Here is a 19041-nt window from a genome sequence, read left to right as displayed (position 1 = left end):
CAAAAAGCACCGCAGGGCCGGGGGCCGAGCCTTGGTGACGCCGCCCGGCCCTGATTTGCTGGGGCCGCCCGGCCGGCCCTTCCCAAACTGCGGGAGCTCCGCACCGCCCCCAGCCCCGCCGGGAGCCGCGGGCAGCAGCGGGCGGCAGCGCCGGGAGCAGCGGGCGGCAGCGCCGGGAGGCGGCAGCGGGCAGCCCCCCCCCCCCCCCCCCCCCAGGTAGGCATCGGCATCCCCAGCATCACCGGTACCGCCAGCATCCCCACCAGTACCGCCAGCATCCCCAGCAAGCGGCAGAGATGCAGCCCCCGCCGGGGGGGTACCCACCGCTGGTCCCCCGGGCGCGCCTTGGGCGCTGCGCTGCAGGGGTTTTGGGGGGCTGGGGGGGCGATGCAGGGGGGTGTGGGGAGATTCAGGGGGTTGGGGGGCGATGCAGGGGGATGCTCTCGGTTTTTCGCAGCGATGCTCGTGCCCCCACCCCCCCATCCTCCTTCTCCTTTTCCCCCAGCCGTCGGGATTGCGGCATCCCTCCGCGGGCACGCCTGCGCGCACCCACGCACCCACCCGCACCCCTGCAAGGGCGGCAGCTCCTGCACCAACCCGCACCCCACGCGGGGCCTCGGCACCCACACCGACCCTCCTCGCTCCTCCTCGCAGCCCCCCGTGCACCCCGCTTTCTCTGTCAGGTTTTTGGGGCTCGGGGTTTCCCGCGTCCCGTCTTTTCCCCCGGTGTCCCCACCCTCGCCATTCCCAGAGCCCCCTCTGCGACCCCACGGAGGTGTCCCCACGGCGTGGCCCCCGTTGTGCTGCGAGGGCTGGAGTCCCTCCGGTGCCACCGCCCTTGTGAGTCCCATCCCCGTGCACAGCCCCTGGGGTCTCGTAGGAGCGAACCTTGCCCATCTGGCTTTGCTCCTGCCGGGGGGAGAGGGGGCCACAGGGGGGCAAAAGGCTGTCAGACCCTAAAACTGGAAGATCTGCGTGCTTTTGCACATGGATGGGAGGCAGCCCTCCTCTTGGGGAGCTCATCTGCGCTGGTTTTGCGGCTGCGACCTGGGCAGAGTCCCAGGATGCTCTAGGAGGAGCAAATCTGAGCTGGGAAATGGTAAATTGAGGGGTGAGGGCCAGCTTGGAGGGTCCTGGAGGAGCCGCAGTCTCCTCTGTCACGCCTTTGTCCCCCCTTTGCAACCCCTTGGGTATCGAGACCATATAGAAGGGAATTTTTCTGCTTGGCCAGGGTTTGGGGTTGTAGATATAAAGGTCTTTCACAGCTATGGAATGAGCACATGATTTTGGCATTTCCCCCTTGAATGTTATGTGAAAGACCCGAAAAAATGCTAAAAAAGAAAAATCCAGCTGGCTGTGGTACAGGCACTTCCCAGCTCTTCCCTGGATGCCGAGCCAGGCTCCGATGGGGCAGACTGGGGCGGGTCTGCTCTCCCCCCCCCCCCCCCCAGCCTGGGGACCCAAAGGGGTGGCAGCTGAGCTCCCCCTCTCGGTCCTGGCCGCAGTCCCCACCCGGGAGGACCGACTGCAGGGCGCTCGGCGTGTCCTTCAGCCCCGGGTTCTGCTCTGCTTCTCCCCCCTCCTCCATCCCCTCCGCATGTCTGTGGCTGGATTCCCCATGCAATTGCTTGGCTGGGCTGCAAACCTTTAATTGATTCCTTTCGGCCGGATCAGACCACCGGCGGGGCTGTGGTTTGGACGGCACGTCCACGAGCCCCTCGCCCGCAAGCAGCCCTCAGGAGGATGGGCGAGGGGGCAGGGACCCAGAGGCTGGATGCTCCCACCCCAAAACCTTTCCAACCCAGTGCCCAGGCGGGTTCCGCTCGGCCCCTGGAGACTCGGTGCCATCCTTTGGCAGCCTGGGCTCCTTCTCGCAGCTCTTGGCCCCTTTCCCTCACTGCATCGCAGTGAGTCATCTCTGCTGAGCTCACCCGCGGGGGGGCCAGGCTGGCGCACGCACGAAGGGTCCCTCACCTGGCACCGCGCCGGGCAGGCACCGGGGCGCATCCTGCTTTCTGCCGCCCGCCTTGGCCGGGCAGCCAGCCTGGCGGGGGCACGGGGGGGGCAGAACATGAGGGGCTGGGCACGAGGGGGCTCCAGGCAGGGAAAAGAGCGTGGCGGGCACCGCCTAAGGACACGGGAAGGTGACGCTGGCGGTCACGCAGCGCTCAATCTCCAGCTCTTCCCTGTGCTGCCAGCTGCAGAGCATCATCTGTGCGGGAGGCGCGTGCCGCACAGCGCAGCCCTGTGCCAGGGTGGGGACCTCGCTGACTGCTTCTCTCCCCCTGCCCAGGCTCATCTCTCGCCGGCAGCCTCCCCCGGGCACCTCATCAGCGGAAAGATGAACCCCACCGTCGGCATCGCTGTCATCCTGACAGGTAGGGCTCTTAGTTCGGGTGGGATGCAGCACCCATGGGGCCGGGAGGCCCCTCGGGTGTCCCCGGTGCTCACCGTCCCCTGTCCCACCCCTGCCCGCCCGTCCCAGTGCTCCAGGCCGCCCAGTGCCAGATGATCAAGGACCTGAGTGCCTGCCTGCTGGGCCAGAGCCTGCGGGTGGACTGCCGCTACGAGAACAAAACCAGCAACCCGCTGACCTACGAGTTCAGCATCACCAAGGACAACAGGAAGCACGTCATCCACAGCACCATCAGCGTCTCCGAGAACGTCTACCGGAGCCGCGCCAACGTCACCATGCACAAGAACCTGGTGTGCCTCTACCTGCAGAGCTTCACCACCAGCGATGAGGGGGTCTACATGTGCGAGCTGAAGGCCACCAACGACTACACCGGCAACCAGATAAAGAACATCACTGTCATCAAAGGTGAGAGGGGCAGCGGCGCCCGGCCTCCAGCTCCTCTTCAGCCCCTCCTCCCCCCCCGCCCCTCGGTTTGGCAGGGCCAGCAAGGAAAGCCCCAGTCCCTGTGATGTCCCCAAAGCCTCCCTGAGCCCCATCGATGTTTCCTGAGCCCTTCCTCCCAGCCAATCCCAGCAGAGGGGGCTGCTGGTGAAGCACACAAGGGATGTGTGGTCCAGAGCAGGGGTGCAGTGGGATTTTGCACACTTGCATCCCCTGGGACCACCCCTCTAGCTGCAGAACCCTTCCTGCTGCCCACCCCCTTGTCCCTGCTCTCAGTTGCGGGCAGGTTTTGGTGTTCCCCAGGGTCTCTACATCCCCAAAAGCCTCCCTGCTCCATGGGCACAAGGTGGGAATGGGCACTGGGGCAGGCTGGGCTCGCTGCATTTCTGTGCCTGGCTCCCAGCCACCATGATCCCTGCTCCCGCGGGATTTCATCTCCTCTCTCCCCGTTCCCCATCCTCGCAGACAAACTGGAGAAATGCGCCGGCTTCAGCCTCTTGATCCAGAACACTTCGTGGCTCCTCCTGCTCCTCCTTTCCCTGCCTCTCCTGCAAGCCGTGGACTTCGTGTCCCTGTGAAAGGAAAAAAAAAAAAACCCGCGCCCCCACGGAGCACCCCAGCCAACCCGCCTCCCCCGCCAGAGCGCAGCCCTCGGAAAGAGAAGATTTGGAAGAAACGAAACCTCTCTCTATGTTATCTCTATGTAGCCGTATATCTAACGCTAACCACCGTCCTGTGCTGAGACCCGCCGGCACGCGCGCGCACGCCCCGCTCCGAAGCATGGTGGCTCCGCTAGGCAGCGTCGCTTCTCCCATCGCGCCCTCCCCGCGCGCTGGTTTTGCTGGTGCTGGGGGCACCGGAGCCTCAGCCCCGCACAGCCCGCTTCTCCCGCCCCTTTTCTTTTTTTTTTCTTTTTTTTTTTATAAATATTTTTCTTTGCCCTGTTCTCAACTGGGGAAAGACAGCCGGACGAGCAGGTAAGGGAGGGGACGGGAGAGCGCGGGGATGGGTCCCGGTGCTGGGAGGAGACGGGGAGGAGACCAGGTGCCAGCGGGGTGACTTGGTGGTTTCTCTTTGTTGCAGCCGGGCTGGAAGCGAGGCCCCCAGACAACGCCTCGTGCCCTGGGGCTGCCCAAGCCCGGGGCCCCCCTGGCCCTCCCCAGGGACCAGTCCTTAGCTGTGACGAGAGAAGTGCCGCCAGCGCCCGCAGCGGAGGCCCGCAGAGCCTCTCCGAGCTAGCCGCAGCCCGGCCAGCGCCCCGTGCCCCCAGGTGGGGAGGGGGCTCCCCCAGGGGACCGCCACTCCTCCGTCCCAGCTCCCCGTCTGCTCCATGGGGACCCCGTCCTTCCCCATGACACGTGCCCCCCTCTTTCTCTGGCTCCACCTTGCTGCTGGGAGGAGCCCATGTGTCCCCCCGCCTCCCCACTCCCTTCCAGCATCCCCCTCTTTCTATTTAAGTGCAGAAAAGTGGGGCTAAGTCAAGCCCAGCTCTTGGACACCACCTCAATGAGAATCACAGAATGTCCCCAGGGGTCAGCAAGAGTGGAGAGAGGGACCCTGAGCACAGCTCCAGCCTGTCCCCATGCCCTACAGGACCCCAGGAGCCTTTGGACCAGGAGACACCACGGGGCTGGCCCTGCACACCCCAGCCCAGGAGCGGGCAGGGGGCTGGGGAAGGCACTGACGGGACCACCTGGCTCTGTGGGGCGAACCGGAGCCCTGCCGAGCTCCCCAGGCTGTGCCGCGATGGCTGAGAGCCCTTCCCAGCAGCTGCTCCCTGCTCCTTGCTTTCCTCCGGACGCCGCGAGCTGCCTCCCACCCCGCTGCCCCTTCCTGCCCGTCCCTGCCCCTCGCTGCCTGCTTGCTTGCTGTCTAGTGCTGCCGAGGCCGTGCGCGGCGGAGGCTCGGCTCGCCCCGCTCCCCGGGCTGGCTGGAGTTCCCCGGGGAGCACCGGGGCAGGGCAGAGCCCGGCCGACCGCACGGAAGCGTCTCCGGTCTCATTTTTTTGGTGAACATTTGTAGTTGTTTCCACAGCTTGTCGTAAAAGAGATTCTGTTAAAAGGAGAAAACGAAAAGCCAACCCTACGAAAAGCAACAACAACAACAAAAACACCTGTCCTCCGGGAGTTTTCCTCCGTCTGCACAATAAAAGCCTAGGTCGTGTGTTGGAGCCGTGGCTCCCGTGTGTGTGGGGTGGGGCGGGGGGCTACGGGGGGCTCAGCACCTCCTCGGCAGCCCCAGCCCTGCGTGGAGAAGCAGGAAGAAGGAAGGCTTGCCTGTAGGGGGGGGGTGACACAGCCCCGTGTCCCCATCCCACCCCATTCCATCCCACCAACCCTATTGTGAGCTCAGGGCTGGGGCCGCCTGCGGTGCCGGGAGAGGGGCGAAGCGGGGTAGGTACCACCATGCACCCTGTGTCCGCATCCCCACGCCACGCACATGGGCTCCTCTGGCACCCCATCTCCATCCTGACCCCATCTCCATCCTGACCCCGTCTCCATCCTGCCTTGCCCGCTGTGGTGGAGCCGTGCCCATGGAGGCAGCCCTGGCCCCAGCATCCCGCGGGCAGGGACCGCGTGTGAGCGGGGCCAGGCGTGCGGGCGCGACCCGGAGCTCCCGGCCCCGGGGCGGTGAGCGTGCCGTGCCAGGGTCCTTCCCGCGTGCCTGCTGACGTGTGTGTTGCGTGCGCCCGTGTGATGCCCCTGGGGATGCCAAGGGCTCCGGCAGCTCCTAAAGCAGCCGGGAGCAGCCACGCGCTGCTCCCTGCACGGGATCCAGAGGCTGCCCCAAGAACCATGGACTGTGGGATGCGCTCACCCCCAGGTTTGGGATTAGGGTCGTGCCACCACCCCTCACGCCGCTGATGACCCCACAGCAGCCTCCAGGAGTCACACCCAGGTGCAGACGCCAGCCTCACGTGGCCCTCCCTGTTTCGGGGCTGGAGCCGGGCAGGAGGAAAATGCCAGCCTAATTGCATCCCGCCTAATTATCGTCAGCAGGTGCTGGCTGAGTCACAGCCACCGAGGTGCCGGCTCACCGCGAGGCCGAGCCGCCCTGGGTGGGTCAGGCGTCAGGGAGCGGTGCTGGGGGCTGTGCCCTGATGTCCCCCGGTGTCCCCCAGTGTCCCCATGGAGCCATGGGGGGCAGAGGGTGGTCCTGGCCCACTCCTGCTCTGCTGCAGGCCAGGGGGGCCTCTTATCCCCGCGGCTTTTCCCAGCAGGGAGCAAAACGCAGACTACATCCCCTCCTTCCTCCCCCTGCCCACCTTCTCCTCCTGGACCTCCACCTCCTTCCCAAAAGCCCCTCTCCCCGCGCTTACCCTCAGGCATCCTCTGTGCTTCCCAGAGCGCCCCGTGCCTCTCCGGCCTCCCCTCCTAGGCTCCCCTTGCCGTGGGCCACCCTGAGGCTCACGTCCCCTTTAAGCCTCGGTGCGGCTGGAATGCGAGAGGAGCATTCGTGTGCCCTGCGAGGTCAGATAAAGGCACTATATTTATCTAGCCGGTAACCTGAGCCCTGAATTTCTGCCGTGGCGTTTTAACGCGGCCCCGCAGCCCTCCGGCACGGCCCCTCCAGCCACTGCGCCCGCTCCCAGCCGGGTGGAGGAGCCGAGCCCCAGGGTGGCCTGACCCTGCCGTCGGCACCCCAAAAACCCCTCGCTCTGCTCCGGCCCCAGGGGAGCGCCCCGAGGAGTCAGCAGCGGCTCCCCCAGCTCGGCGTCGCCCCATGAGCACCACGCCGGCCTCGCGCCCCTGAGCGCACGCCCCGCTGAGCACACCGGTGAGTAGAGGGCCCATTAGGGGAAAATGCCATGGGGAGAGGGCTGTGAGATGACAGCGAGAACCCCTAAGATCCCCCCCATTCTCTCTTCAGCTGGGTGAAGCTATAGGGGAAACATTTGTGCTCTTGCTGTCCCCGGGGAGCGGGATCCTATGGGAAACCCGCAGCATGCCCGGCACCTCCCGGTCCCTGGGGTGGGCAGAGCCACGTCCCGCTCACTTCCCCCGGGTCCCTTCTTTTTTTCTTTTTTTTTTCCACCCGCAGACCTCAGAGCAATAACAGGCGTTGGGTCCTACGTCAGGGTTCCCCCGTGGGGTTGGGGTTTTGCTGCCCGGGGGGCGGCCCGAGAGCGGCGAGCAGCAGGTTCTGCAGCCGGGCGGGGATGTGTCAGCGGCGGTGACGCCCGGCCAGCACACGTGCACTGAGCTGGGAGGGTTCTCAGGTTGGGGAAACCCCCAGCCAGGGACATCCCGGGGGGCTCAGGACCCGCAGCCCCTCGGCCCCAGGGTGCCTCCGGCTGCCTCAGAGGGCCGGGAGCTCGCGAGTAACCCCCGGGCTGGGACATTGTGTCTCAGGGCACGGGGACACAGCTCCAAGCGTGCGTAAGCGAGAAGCAGCTGTGCCGCAGCTCCCTGCATGGAGCCAGGGCCGTGTAAGCTGAGCCTGCCCTGGGGCTCCGCGGCCACCCAGGGGGACAGCGGCCACCGGGGCCACCGGCACCGGGCCTTCAGGAGAGGACGACAGCCTTCCCCGCCTGCCTCAGCCTCCGGGGTGAAGGTTTGCCTCTCCAGCAGACCTGTCACCGTCCCAAATCGAGGCTCCCGTTGGGAGCAGGAGGTTGGGATGTGCTCCCAAGGAGCGGGCTCCCGGGTCCCCTTGGGGTTGGCTCCTGGCGCCCGGGCACGCGGCCGCGGACCGGACATTCCTGTGCCTCAGCTTCCCCGGGGAGGATGATGAGGGTGCAGGAGGCCTGACTCAGCCGTGCCGGCCCCAGGGCTTTGCCAGGCAGCAGGAAAGCTCAGCGTTATTACGGGCAGGGAGGGGCCCAGGAAGCGATGGGAGGAACCGGGGATTTCTCACACCTCCTCGGCTCCCCGGGCTCATGGCACGCTCTGTTCTCCTACAGCCCTGGGGTCCGCTGTGATGTGACATGGGGACGGCACCGCACGGGCACTCCTAGCAGACACAGCGGCCCTACATGGTAAGATTTCTCCTCCTGTGATGCCAGCGGGTTCCCTGCTGTGCCCAGGGCAGGTTCCCCCTCCCGAACCCCACATCCCTCCACCAGCTCCCCACATCCCCAGGGCACGCTGTGCCCTGCGGGGACCGGTCCCGCTGCCAGAAGGCACCCGTTGGAGCCCCAGGGCTCCAGCACCCTCACCCCAATTCCCATGGGGATGCCAGCCCTTGGCTGGGCCCCACATCCCATAGCAAACCCCCCTCGGTGTGTATCGGGTCCTGCCTGGCTGAGCAGCTCTGGGGTCCTCCCGGTGCTGGAGCGGGCGGGCGGCTGCGGCCAGGTCGGGGAGAGCCGGGTGTTCGGTGGCGCATTTGCCTGCGAGCACATTATTCACCCCTCAGCCTTGGTTCCCAAACAGGTCTGTGCGCTCCGGCTTGCTCTTGCTTGTAAATAGTTTCCTCCGCGCTGTGGGACGGCTGCTCCCCGGCAATGGCAGCAGCAGCAGCCCAGGGCCAGGCAGGGAGGATCCCGTGGTGGCCGGGCTCTGGTCCCCATCCCCGAGCCCAGCTGCACCCCACATTTTGAGGTCCGGGCTCCGTCTCCGTCCCCGGCACCTCTGCGCTGGCTTGGAGCGGGGCCAGAGCCCGCCCTGGCGGGGCTGGGAAAAGCCTCGGAGCTGGGGTCATCTCCTGGGTGACTGGGGACTCTCGGAGCCGCATGAGCTGCTGGCCGGACAGGGAAGGGACGCGAGGCACCCGGGGAGTGAGCACGGCCCCAGGACAGGTAGGGGACCGGCCCTCAGCCCGTGAGCAAGCTTTTTTCCAACTCGAATATCCCCTGCTTAAGCTGGTGCGGGTGGCTGGCCGCCCTGTCCCGGCTCCGGGCTGGCTCCCCTTTTTCTCCAGGTGCCTCCGTCCTTGTCCCCCCACGCCCCTCTCCTGCTCCACACATGGCAGAAGCCACCAGTCCCCACGGGGACCCGGTGCTGTGCTGTCACCCAACCCTTTGGGCTGGCTGTGCTCGGTGACAGGGGCCACGAGGGCTGGGTTGGCCTGAATTATTGATGGCAGGCCGGCTGGGCGCAGGCGTGGCGGGGAGACGGGCAGGCTCCTGCAGTGGGGGGACCCCTGGCTGTCCCCACAGCCCCCAGAGCCCCTGGGTGGGTTGTGGCTGCTGCAAGGACTTCGGTGGCTCCCTGACACCAGGCAGCACATGGGGAGCAGGGATGGAGAGCTAGGACTTCTGCGCTGACAGCTATGGGGCAGCGTGGCCGGGATGCCAAGGCTAGGGCAGAGGTGACGGCTGCAGTCCCCTGCCCATGGGTGCCCATCGCCTCCGTCCATGCCCAGCAGAGCCCCAGGGCTCCCTCCTGTGGTGCCAGGTGCCCACAGGCACCCAGGTGGCACTGCCGGCAGTGCCCTGCTGCCCCAAGCTCTCCAGGAGGGCTGGCGGGTGGCAGGAGCCGCGGCCACCCCTCACTCTCTGTCCCCTGGGTCCCCGTTGTTCCCTGCTTGCCCCCCCTCAGGGTCTCTCCAGTGGGTGCCGGTGGCGGACACCCCATTGTAGCCCCCCAAAACTAAGCCCAGGCTCTTCTCTTGCAGCCGATGCCTCCAGCCGAGCCCGCTGAGCCCCAGCCTCCAGCATGTCCCAGCTCTCCTCCACGCTGAAGCGGTACGTCGACTCGTCGCGCTATGCCGAGACCACCTACGGCAAGGTGCCCGGCGGCTACAGCTCCTACACCTCCTACGGCTCCACCCTGACCACGGCCTACGCCGACAGTGACAAAATCGGCTTCAAAGCCAGCTACCTGCCCTCCCCCCGGTACCACCACGCCGGGCTGTCCCCCACCAGCGGCTACGACAGCGGCCGCCTGCCCCTGTACCCCGACTCCGGCATCCGCCTGAGCCCTGCTTACATCCGCACCCAGCCCCGGCCGCCCGGTGGGGGGCTGAGCGGGGGCTCATGCTACACCTTCACGGGGACCCCCAGCAGCCCCCCAGGCTACCTGTCCACCGCAGCGCCCCTCAGCCGTCGCAAATCCATCAGCCACTCGGACCTGGCACAGGAATTTTCGGGGCTGCGCGCCTCGGATAACGCCTACGTGTCCAGCGCCGGTGCCCGGGGCCGCCAGGAGTTCGGCGCCCTGCAGGGTCTGTACCAGGCCGCCGCACACTCCGACTATGTCCGCGACTACCTGGAGAGCTGCGGGAGGAAGAGCAGCCACTGCAGCTTCCCCTGCAGCCCCCCCGGACCCCCCCAGGCTGCCCTCGGCTCTGCCCTGTCCTCTGCCGGCACCCGTGGTGCCAGCCAGCCCTGCGAGAGGAGTGACGGCTACGGCGGCACCTCTGGCCCCGACACCCCGGTACGTGGTGCGCCATGGGGGGGGGGACAGGGCTGGTGGGGTGCGTGGGCCGTGCGGGTTCGTGCTGAGCCAGGGGGCTGAAGGAAATCGTGCGCTCCCCTTTGGGGTCTCCGTCTGTGCTGCTGGTTTTGTGCCGTCTGTATGCAAACCCGCCTGGGTGCGTGCCCCATGCACCGCCACGTGCATGCGCCGTGCTGGAGCCGTGTCCCCAAGCAGCTGGCTGTGCCCAGGGCTGAGCAGGCCCGGTTCTGTCTGCTCCCTGTCCCCAGCGGCTCCAAGGGCCACCATTGGCAGCAGTGGCTGCTCCATCACACTCGGTGGTGGCGCTCGGGGCCCCAGGTCCAAATCGGTGCTGCACCATCCCCAGAGCCTCGGCCCGGGCCGGGAGCAGGCACCACGCACGCAGCCCTGCTCAGGCGTGCACAGCAGCAGCCTGGTAATTTTCCACTTGGCTTCCCTTCCAAGAAGCCATCAGGCTGTGCCCGTGCTGCCTCCCGCTCTCTTTCCACCCCACGCTGAAGGTCGGTCTCCCCCCGAGCAGGGTCTGACCTGCCCGGTGCTTCCCCGCGGCTCCATCCCACCGAGCAGGGAGGATAAGGGCTGGGGGTTCCCTTCCGCTCCCCAAGAGCAGGACGAGGGGCTCTGTCCCTTCCCACCCAAGCCCCCACATGCCCGAGGGGCTGGGAAAAAGGCTGTGGAGCATCCTCAAGGCCTGGCCCCTGCCATGGGATGGAGAAGTTGAGGAGCGAGCAGGGTGCTGGGCAGGGTTGCCATGAGCAGCCAGAAGCACTGGTGGGGCTGGGGAGGCACAGCGAGGTGTGGGGCAGGGAGGAGAGGCCACCGGGAGCTGCAGCTGGTGCTGTGCCGCCTCCTGGCAGTGCTCTCCCTTGCCTTAACCCCTCTCTGCTGCTGCAGCCCCCCGCCAGCATCTGTCAGTGCCCCGTTTTGGGTACCCCCTCCTCGTGCCCACCCTGCCCCTGCACCCCTGCCCACCCTGCCCCTGCCACCCAAGGGGTGCCAAAGGCGAGCGGGGCTCGGCAGCTGGCACAGGGTGCTGGGTAGGGGCAGGGCAGGAGGAAAGGCCCGATCGGTGACACTGGCTTAGGTTTCCCCGGTGCTTTAATGCATACACCTGCTATTTTCCATTCCTGTGCATTTTTCCCCCCCGTTCCCAAGCTGGGAAGCGAACGTACCGGTCGTAAAACGGGCTGCAGGTGCCCGCGGGCATGCCAGGTGCCGGAAACGAGGGCGCGTTGCAGCCCCGGCACTGCCATCAGTTCTGCCCCATTACCCGGCCCCGGGGGCAGCGCCGGCAGCACCCGATCCTGCTGGAGCCAGGGCATGGCAGGGGCTGGCCCCGTGCCTGCTCCCAGCCACCTCCTGCCTTGGCACTGCGGGAAGCGAAGCAGAGGAGCCTGCAGCTGGGACATGAGGGTGCCCACGGCCAGCTGTGCCCCCCCCATGGCCTCGTGCCTCAGTTTACCACTCCACAGGGCACAGGGAGGCTGCAGCCAGCGGCCGTGGTGCCGGGAAGGGTGGGACCGGAGCTGTGCCGCCCCATTAACCGCCCTGCGTGGATGCGGGGTCGGGAGGCCAGAGCCACCCACAGGAACACCGGCAGCTCTCCGCAGCCCCATCCCGGGCTGCTGACGGTGCTGGCTTGTGGCCAGCCCTGTCCCTGCCTTCGTGGTGCCAGCCGGGCCCGTGTCAACCTCTGCCCGTGGCAGAAGGTCACTGCTGGGGAGGGGAGAGCTGAGGACAGGTCGCCGGCTCCTTTGCTCTCCAGCTCCAGCTTGCCCCAGGAGCCCACACGCTGCTCCAGCTGGAGGGCACCGTGCTCCCAGGGCACTTGAAGTCACCAGGGCATGATTTTCGGCACGGGACACGGCCAAATGCCACCCCTCTTGTCGTGGAGCCGGCTCAGCCGGCACATCCCATCCCCGGGGAGCTCTGCACCAGCACCCACACAGCGCCCGGGGCGTGCAGCAGGCCCAATCCTGCCCCCAAGCAGTGCGCTGGGCTGCAGGGCCAGAGCGGAGCCTGGCGTGCACAGCACCCTGGGGTGCTGTGCCACGGTCCCAGGGCCCTGGCAGGGACCCACAAGTTGTGGGGCACCCACGCCACCAGCGTGAGCCCCGTGGGGTGCGCACGCTGCGTCCCTGCGTGTGTACAGCGTACACACCACGGGGGGGGGGTACATATATATATATATACATCTACCCGCAAGCGAGGATTACGACAAGCATCCTGTTGTGATGCAAAAAGCCCTGGCCCTGCAGATGAATAACGCTGCAAGATGCCTCCTCAGATATTTCTGCTGGTGCCAAAAATAGTCTCCTTCCCTCCTCCCCCCCCCCCCCTCCAGCCCCTCCACCGGCTGTGCCGAATGCGCGCCGCGGCGCACAGAGCACCGCTGGCTGCGGGCGGCACGGGGGTGGCACGGGATAAAGCAGCCCCCGCTCGGCGCCTCCGTCCCGGCGAGGCTGGAGGGCTCCATCCAGCCCCGGAGCAGCCCTGCTGCGCTCCCTGCCCGTGGAAATTTCCCCCCAGGACGCCCGGGCACACGCAGCGGGCGCTCGCCCGGCTGCGGTCAGCGGGGTGAAGCGGAGGCAGGCGCAGGACGAGGCCGCAGGAGAGCCGGGCTCCCTGCCAGCCTCCGCACCTGCCCTTGCTGCAGGGGCAGAGCTGGAGCCCTGCCCGCACCGTGCCTCAGTTTCCCCTGCGCTCCGATCACAGCGGGGGGGGGTCTTCGCCCCACGCAGGCTTTGCGGGGGTTTTGCCTCGGTGGAGGGAAGCAGACGGTGAAATACCTCCGAGCCCGGCCCTAAAGCAGCCCCCCAAAGCGGGGGGCTACGCACTGCCTGCTGTTCTCCCCGAAGCAGCACCGCGGGGAGCCTATTGCTGTCCCTGCGGGGAGCGCGTGTGCCCGCGATCCCAAATCCCGATCCCAAATCCCACTCGGCTGCAGCCCCGTTCCGGGCACTCTGGGGCTGGGGGCTGCTCCCCATCAGCTTGGGGAGGCACAGGAGGGGGGTCTGCCGTGTGATACAGACCCCCTCCAGCCCCGCAGCGGTGGCAGGACGGATCCCCAGAGCGCAGGGAGCTGTAGGGCAGGGGGCAGGGGGCTGCTCCCCGCGTCCTCCCCGGTGGTCTCGGCGTGGCGAGAGCGTGGCCGGCGGGCACGGCCGCCCCTCGCGGGCCCCCTTGGCTCTCCGGCTCGCTGTACCACGCGGTGCGGCGGGGGCTGGCCGTCACGGAGCCCTGCTGCTGCTGCCGCCTCTCCACCCATTTGATGTCAGAGCTCTGCTCAGGTGCCGTCAGCCCCGAGAGCCGGCACCGGCTCCGGCACCGCAACCGCGCGGCCACGGCGGTGCCCCGGCAAGGCCGGCCGCCTGACCCCGTGCCCCCGACCTTGGCCGGCCCAAGGAGAGGGGGTCCCCGCGGCCCCCCCCGGCCGCAGCCGCCCCTCGCCGTCTCGGATCACCCGGGAGGGGAGCCATGAGGGACTCGTACACGGTGACGCTGCCCGAGGAGCCCCCCGCGCTCCCCGACCTTCACAAGGAGCTGCGCCCCCGCGCCTCCATGCCGGGGTCCCTGCTGGTCTCCACCTTCGTCGGGCTCGTCCTCAACAAGACCAAGGTACGAGCTCGGAGCCTGGGGGGCAGAGGAGGGGGTGCCGGGAGGGGGTGACCCCTGCGCTCCCCGGGGAGCTCGGGTCCCCCTCGGCTGCCCCTCGGGGTGCCCCTTGCTGCAGGACGGGGGGCGCGGGGCTGGCACCCATGGGTGCCACCGGGTGCTGGCAGCAGAACTGGGGAGCCCGGCAGCCCCCGGCGCTGCCCCAAGCAGGGGGCAGGAGGGGAGGCGGCAGCACGTGTCCGGGGTCCCTGTGCCAGCCCTGCCCCTGCGGTGACCTTGGCCAAGTCCCGTGCCCCAGGCTGGCCGGTGCGAGGAGGCTGCTGGTGGCCACACCAGTGCCGTGGCGGTGCCACCGGGGCGAGCCTGGCTGTCCCCAGAGCCACGCAGCCCACGGTGGGTCCCCCTCCTTGGAGACGTCATGGGGCAGGGGGGCAGGATCTGGGCATTTATGTAAGTACAGCTGCCCCGGCCGTCCCGCTGCCCCGGCGGGTGCTTGGCAAGTGGATGGAGCGCGACAGCCCGGCCCCTGTCCCCCGTCCCCATCCCCTGCGCCCTGTCCCCCGTCCCCCTCCCGCAGTGCAGCCTCGGGGAGTCCCCAGCCGCCGCCGCCGCGTGAGCCAGCTCTCCTCCGCCGCCTCCGAGCAGCGCCGTGTCCTAGATAACACCCAGGCCGGGCGAGGGGGATTAGCTGGAGTTGAGTCACCCAGGGGAGGGAAAAAACTGAGCAGGGGCTGGAATCAGAGCCGGGTGCAGGCGGGCTGGTGCCACGGCGTGGGGGGGTCCAGCTCCTGGGGCTGCTCCGTGCCCTGCGGGGCCAGGCAGCGGGCAGGGGCATGGGGTCTGCGCCCACACCCGCACCCTGGTCCCTCCTGGGGCATGGAGCAGCGGGTGGGCAGCGTCCTGGGGGGTACAACCAGGGTAGCCACCACGAGCTGCTGCCACCCTGCCTGCCACCGTGCCCTTCCCAGAGCGGGGACAGGAGGTGCACAGGCACCTCCGCAGGGATTTAGGGTGCTGGGACACGGGGCCAGCACCCCGCCGGGGCACGGGGCTGCCCTGCAGAGCCGCGTGTGCCCACACAAGGCACCTGGGTGCCCGCCGGTGCCGGTGGCCCTGCGGTGGGTGATGCCTGCACCATCGCTAAGGCGCACGTGTAACTGTATCTGGGTTATTTTGGGCTGCTGTCAGGGCTGGGTGCTCAGCACCTCCCACACACGCACCAGCTGCTGCTATTTCAGAGCTGCTGGGCCCCCTCCTCTCCTCCTCCTCCCCCTCCTCACGCCCGGAGCAGGCAGCCCGGGCGGGCACCCGCGGGAGGACCCGCAGCAACCGGCGGGAGCTGGGTGGGGGGCACCGTCAGCAGGGCTGCCCCGGCACCGACCCGGGGGTGCACCCTGCAGCACCCTCGCTGGATTTAATCCCACAAAGGAGCCGTGCACAAATCCGCGTGGTGCTGGTATGGGGTGTCCTGGAGGGGATGAGCAACCGTGGGGCACCGTGGGGCGATGCCACCCCCAGCTTCCCGGGGCACAAAGGAGGCAGGGGACGGCCAGCCTGGCCCGCAGCCCAGGGCACGGGGTAGCGAGGGGGACTTTGAGCCCCGGGTGTCATCCCGGGACAGGGAGCTGAGCACCAGGACGGGTCCTCGGCCACCGTCCTGCACTCAGCCGGCGCCGGGAGCAGCCGCGGTGCCGGCCCTGCTCTGTGCCCACCTGGGGGCTGCCCCACGCGGGTGCTGGTCACCCCACGGGCTGGTGGCCCTCATGGCCAGCCCGTCTCAGCCCTGCTCCCTCTCTCCGCAGAGCTCCAAGGCGGTGCAGGGGCTGACCGGCCTGCGGAACCTGGGCAACACGGTGAGTGCTCGCGGGGCTCCTGGCTCGCACCGTGTCCTTCAGCGGGCACAGCTGGGGGGTGTCGGGCACCCCGTCCCTTCCCTCGCCCCCAGACCCACGTTCTCGCTCCAGGAGCTCCACACCCCACTCCCAATAGTGCTGGAGGACGGGGGGGTCCCCGCTCTCCGTCCTGCTTTGTCCCCATCCTCTGCCCACCCTCCCCGGGTGTCCCCCCCATCGCCATCCGCCTCCCTCCGCCTCCCGTTGCCATGGTTTTTTCTTTTTCCCTTTGCCTCCCCCAGTGCTTCATGAACTCCATCCTGCAGTGCCTGAGCAACACCAGGGAGCTGCGGGATTACTGCCTGCAGAACCAGTACCTGCGGGACCTCAACAACAACAGCCGCATGCGCACCGCGCTCATGGCAGGTAACGGCACCCCCCCCGCCGGCCGTGCACCCCCAGGTTTGGGGGGACACAGGGGACGGGGACATCCACGGGACACCCATCCCCGTCCCCGTGGCGCTGAGCCCCGTCTCCGCACGCAGAATTCGCCAAGCTGATCCAGCTGCTCTGGACCTCGTCCCCCAACGACAGCGTGAGCCCCTCCGAGTTCAAGACGCAGATCCAGCGATACGCCCCCCGCTTCGTCGGCTACAAGTAGGGGCTGTGGGCGGCGGGGAGAGGGTGCCGAGCCCCCTGCCCAGCCCCTCACCGCCCGTGACCCCCCGTCTCGCAGCCAGCAGGACGCGCAGGAGTTCCTGAGGTTCCTCCTCGATGGGCTGCACGGCGAGGTGAACCGCGTGCTGGTGCGGCCGCGGGCCAGCGCCGACACCCTGGACCACCTCCCGTAAGTGAGCGCTGGGGCAGGGGGCCGGGGGCTGCCCGCGGGTGCCAGCAGCAGCGCTCAGCACCACTCTGCCTCTCCACCTCGCAGCGACGACGAGAAGAGCCGCCAGATGTGGAGGAGGTACCAGGAGCGGGAGGACAGCCGGGTTAGCGGTGAGCAGGGCGCTGGGGAGAGGCGGGCAGGGATGGGTTGGGGGCTGGGGGTCTCATCCTTCTTCATCCCATCCTTCTTCTTCTCATCCTTCTTCATCCCGTCCTTCTTCATCCCGTCCTTCTTCATCCCGTCCTTCTTCATCCCGTCCTTCTTCATCCCATCCTTCTTCTTCTCATCCTTCTTCGTCCCATCCTTCTTTGTCCCATCCTTCTTCGTCCCATCCTTCTTCGTCCCATCCTTCATCCCACCCCTCTTCATCCCACCCCTCTTCATCCCATCCCTCTTCGTCCCATTCCTCTTCATCCCATCCCTCTTCATCCCTCTTCATCCCACCCCTCTTCATCCCACCCTTTTTCATCCCTTCGCCCCCAGACCTCTTCGTCGGGCAGCTGAAGAGTTCCCTGACCTGCAGCGAGTGCGGCTACTGCTCCACAGCCTTCGACCCCTTCTGGGACCTCTCCCTGCCCATCCCCAAGGTGAGGGGTCCCCGCTGCCCCCCCAAGCCCCCCGCCCTGCATTCCCTGCCCCTGACCGCCCCCTGCTCCTGCAGAAAGGCTACGGCGAGGTGACGCTCATGGACTGCCTCCGGCTCTTCACCAAAGAGGACGTGCTGGATGGGGACGAGAAACCGGTACGGGGGCGTGGGGTGGGGGCACGGGGGGGCTTACGGGGGGCAGGCTGAGCCCTCACCCCGCTGCTCGTGTTGTTTGCTGCCCGCAGACGTGCTGTCGCTGCAAAGCCAGGACGAGGTGCACGAAGAAATTCAGCATCCAGAAGTTCCCCAAGATCCTGGTGCTTCGTATCCTTTGCGCCGCAGGCCCGGGGTGGGGGGATGCTGGTGGAGGGAGGGGGCTTTTTGGGGGGGCTCCCCTTTGGCTCCCCACCTCCTTAACCTGCCCCCCCCCAAGACCTAAAGCGCTTCTCGGAGGCCAGGATACGAGCGAGCAAGCTCACCACCTTCGTCAACTTCCAGCTGAAGGACCTGGACCTGCGGGAATTCGCCTCGCAGAGCTGCAGTGAGTGCCGGGGCCGTGCCCGGAGGGGTCCTTGGGAGGGGGCAGAGGTTTGGGGTGGGGGCCGCAGACCCTCGGGGGGGGGGGGGGGGGCAATCCCGCTGAGCACCGCCCTCGCCGCCCGCAGACCACGCCGTTTACAACCTCTACGCCGTCTCCAACCACTCGGGCACCACCATGGGGGGACACTACACCGCCTACTGCAAGAGCCCCGTCTCCGGCGAGTGGCACAGCTTCAACGACTCCCGGTGAGGCCCTTGGGGGGGGACAACGGGGGGGAGCACTGCATGGGACCCCCCGCCGCTCATGGCACGTCTCCCGTCCCTGCAGCGTCACCCCGATGTCCTCCAGCCACGTCCGCAGCAGCGACGCCTACCTGCTGTTCTACGAGCTGGCCAGCCCGTCCTCCCACATGTAGCCTCCCCGGGCATCCCCCCCGGAGCTGGACACCCCCCAGGATTTTGGCTTTTCGCCCCCCCCTGGGTGCAGCTTGGAGTCTCGGAGGGGCTGCAGCAGGAGGCAGCCAGGAGCAAACCCCCCCAGCTGCGGGCTGAGGGCAGGACCCAGGCAGCTCCGGCACCCTCCCGGCGGTTGGTTTTTACCTTGGGGTAGGTTTTTTTTCTTTTTTTTTTTCTTTTTTTTTTTTTGGTCTTTTTTTGCTGTGTAATAAAAAGCACCGAGCGAGGGACTCGGTGGGCGTGGGGCCAGGAGCTGCGCTCCCACGGGGAGCACCCGGCGCCGGGGACCCGCGGTGCCTCCAGCACCCCTCTTGGCACTGCTCGTCCGCCCCGGAGGATCCGTGAGCTGCTCCAAACCTCCCAGCCAAGGACTCCAGCCCTCCGGTGGCCTCCTCCTGTGCTCCACGAGCAGCCCGAGTTCAGGCCCCAACCGATGGACCCCGAGGGAGGAATTTGTCCGGAGCGGTCGGGACTTTTTGCAGCCGGGGATGCTGCGGGTGGGTGTTCACCTGCCTCCTCATACGACGGTGCCTTAAACCATTCGGGGGGCGCCGGGGTGGCACGGGGGCATCCGTCCTGCGGGGGGGGGGACGGGACAGCAGCTCCCCAGGACCGTCTGCAACCGGGGCTTTCTTCCCCCCGAAACCAGGAGCCCCCCCGGGGATGCTCGTCCCCCCGCTCTGGCCCCGCTGCTCCGTCCTCCGGCTAGCGAACGCCAGTGGCCTTTTTTAGCCTTTTCTCTAATTTATTCTCCCCCCCCCATCCCGCCCTGCCCGAGGTCCCAGGCTGGGGCAGCGCTGCTGCTGGGCAGGTGGCTCGTTTACTGTGTAAGCAAGATGGGCAGGATGTGTCTCGTACAAGGGAGACTCGTGCAGGAATAAATTGCAGCTGGAACGGAGCGTCGTGTGCGTGTGCTTGGCTCTGCG

The 19041-nt window shown here is 67.7% G+C and overlaps 2 protein-coding genes across 7 annotated transcripts; both read left to right on the top strand.

Annotated features, from left to right (window-relative positions):
- Positions 1–96: 96 nt before the first annotated feature.
- THY1 (Thy-1 cell surface antigen) lies at positions 97–5027 on the top strand. 3 transcript variants are annotated; one of them, XR_013942074.1, is made up of 5 exons: positions 112–216; positions 2294–2378; positions 2486–2821; positions 3323–3834; positions 3941–5027. XR_013942074.1 is itself a non-coding variant. In XM_080567927.1 (4 exons), exons 2-4 carry the CDS (start codon positions 2342–2344, stop codon positions 3433–3435), a joined length of 486 nt encoding a protein of 161 aa, XP_080424053.1. In that variant the 5' UTR covers positions 97–216; positions 2294–2341; the 3' UTR covers positions 3436–5027. The 3 variants fall into 3 exon arrangements, 2 of the variants coding, with proteins under 2 accessions (XP_080424053.1, XP_080424052.1); XM_080567927.1 differs by having other exon boundaries at positions 97–216; positions 3323–5027; XM_080567926.1 differs by having other exon boundaries at positions 108–205; positions 2292–2378; positions 3323–5027.
- A 111-nt stretch (positions 5028–5138) lies between these two features.
- On the top strand, positions 5139–19013 carry USP2 (ubiquitin specific peptidase 2). Of its 4 annotated transcripts, XM_080567919.1 has the most exons (14): positions 5139–6634; positions 7761–7835; positions 9416–10176; positions 15615–15665; positions 15947–16070; positions 16190–16301; positions 16381–16491; positions 16579–16643; positions 17017–17120; positions 17195–17275; positions 17365–17443; positions 17553–17660; positions 17785–17905; positions 17988–19013. In XM_080567919.1, the coding sequence occupies exons 3-14, from the start codon at positions 9457–9459 to the stop codon at positions 18073–18075; spliced, it is 1764 nt and encodes a 587-aa protein (XP_080424045.1). In that variant the 5' UTR covers positions 5139–6634; positions 7761–7835; positions 9416–9456; the 3' UTR covers positions 18076–19013. The 4 variants fall into 4 exon arrangements, with proteins under 4 accessions (XP_080424045.1, XP_080424046.1, XP_080424047.1 ...); XM_080567920.1 differs by lacking the exon at positions 5139–6634 and having other exon boundaries at positions 6642–7835; XM_080567921.1 differs by lacking the exons at positions 5139–6634; positions 7761–7835 and adding an exon at positions 7890–8597.
- The last annotated feature ends 28 nt before the right edge of the window (positions 19014–19041 follow it).

Source organism: Anser brachyrhynchus (genome assembly GCF_964034855.1).
Source record: "Anser brachyrhynchus genome assembly, chromosome: 25".
Classification (NCBI taxonomy): Eukaryota; Metazoa; Chordata; class Aves; order Anseriformes; family Anatidae; genus Anser; species Anser brachyrhynchus.
This window is presented reverse-complemented; position numbering and strand designations above follow the sequence as displayed.

What these genes read in the sequence shown, in the direction of transcription:
- THY1 (XM_080567927.1), top strand. Translation starts at nt 2,342, where the DNA reads ATGAACCCCACCGTCGGCATCGCTGTCATCCTGACAG. An exon ending in CATCGCTGTCATCCTGACAG is followed by an intron (nt 2,379 to 2,485) that starts GTAGGGCTCTTA and finishes CGCCCGTCCCAG; the next exon opens with TGCTCCAGGCCGCCCAGTGC. An exon ending in GAACATCACTGTCATCAAAG is followed by an intron (nt 2,822 to 3,322) that starts GTGAGAGGGGCA and finishes CCATCCTCGCAG; the next exon opens with ACAAACTGGAGAAATGCGCC.
- USP2 (XM_080567919.1), top strand. Translation starts at nt 9,457, where the DNA reads ATGTCCCAGCTCTCCTCCACGCTGAAGCGGTACGTCGACTCGTCGCGC. An exon ending in GACACCCTGGACCACCTCCC is followed by an intron (nt 16,492 to 16,578) that starts GTAAGTGAGCGC and finishes TCCACCTCGCAG; the next exon opens with CGACGACGAGAAGAGCCGCC. An exon ending in CACAGCTTCAACGACTCCCG is followed by an intron (nt 17,906 to 17,987) that starts GTGAGGCCCTTG and finishes CCGTCCCTGCAG; the next exon opens with CGTCACCCCGATGTCCTCCA.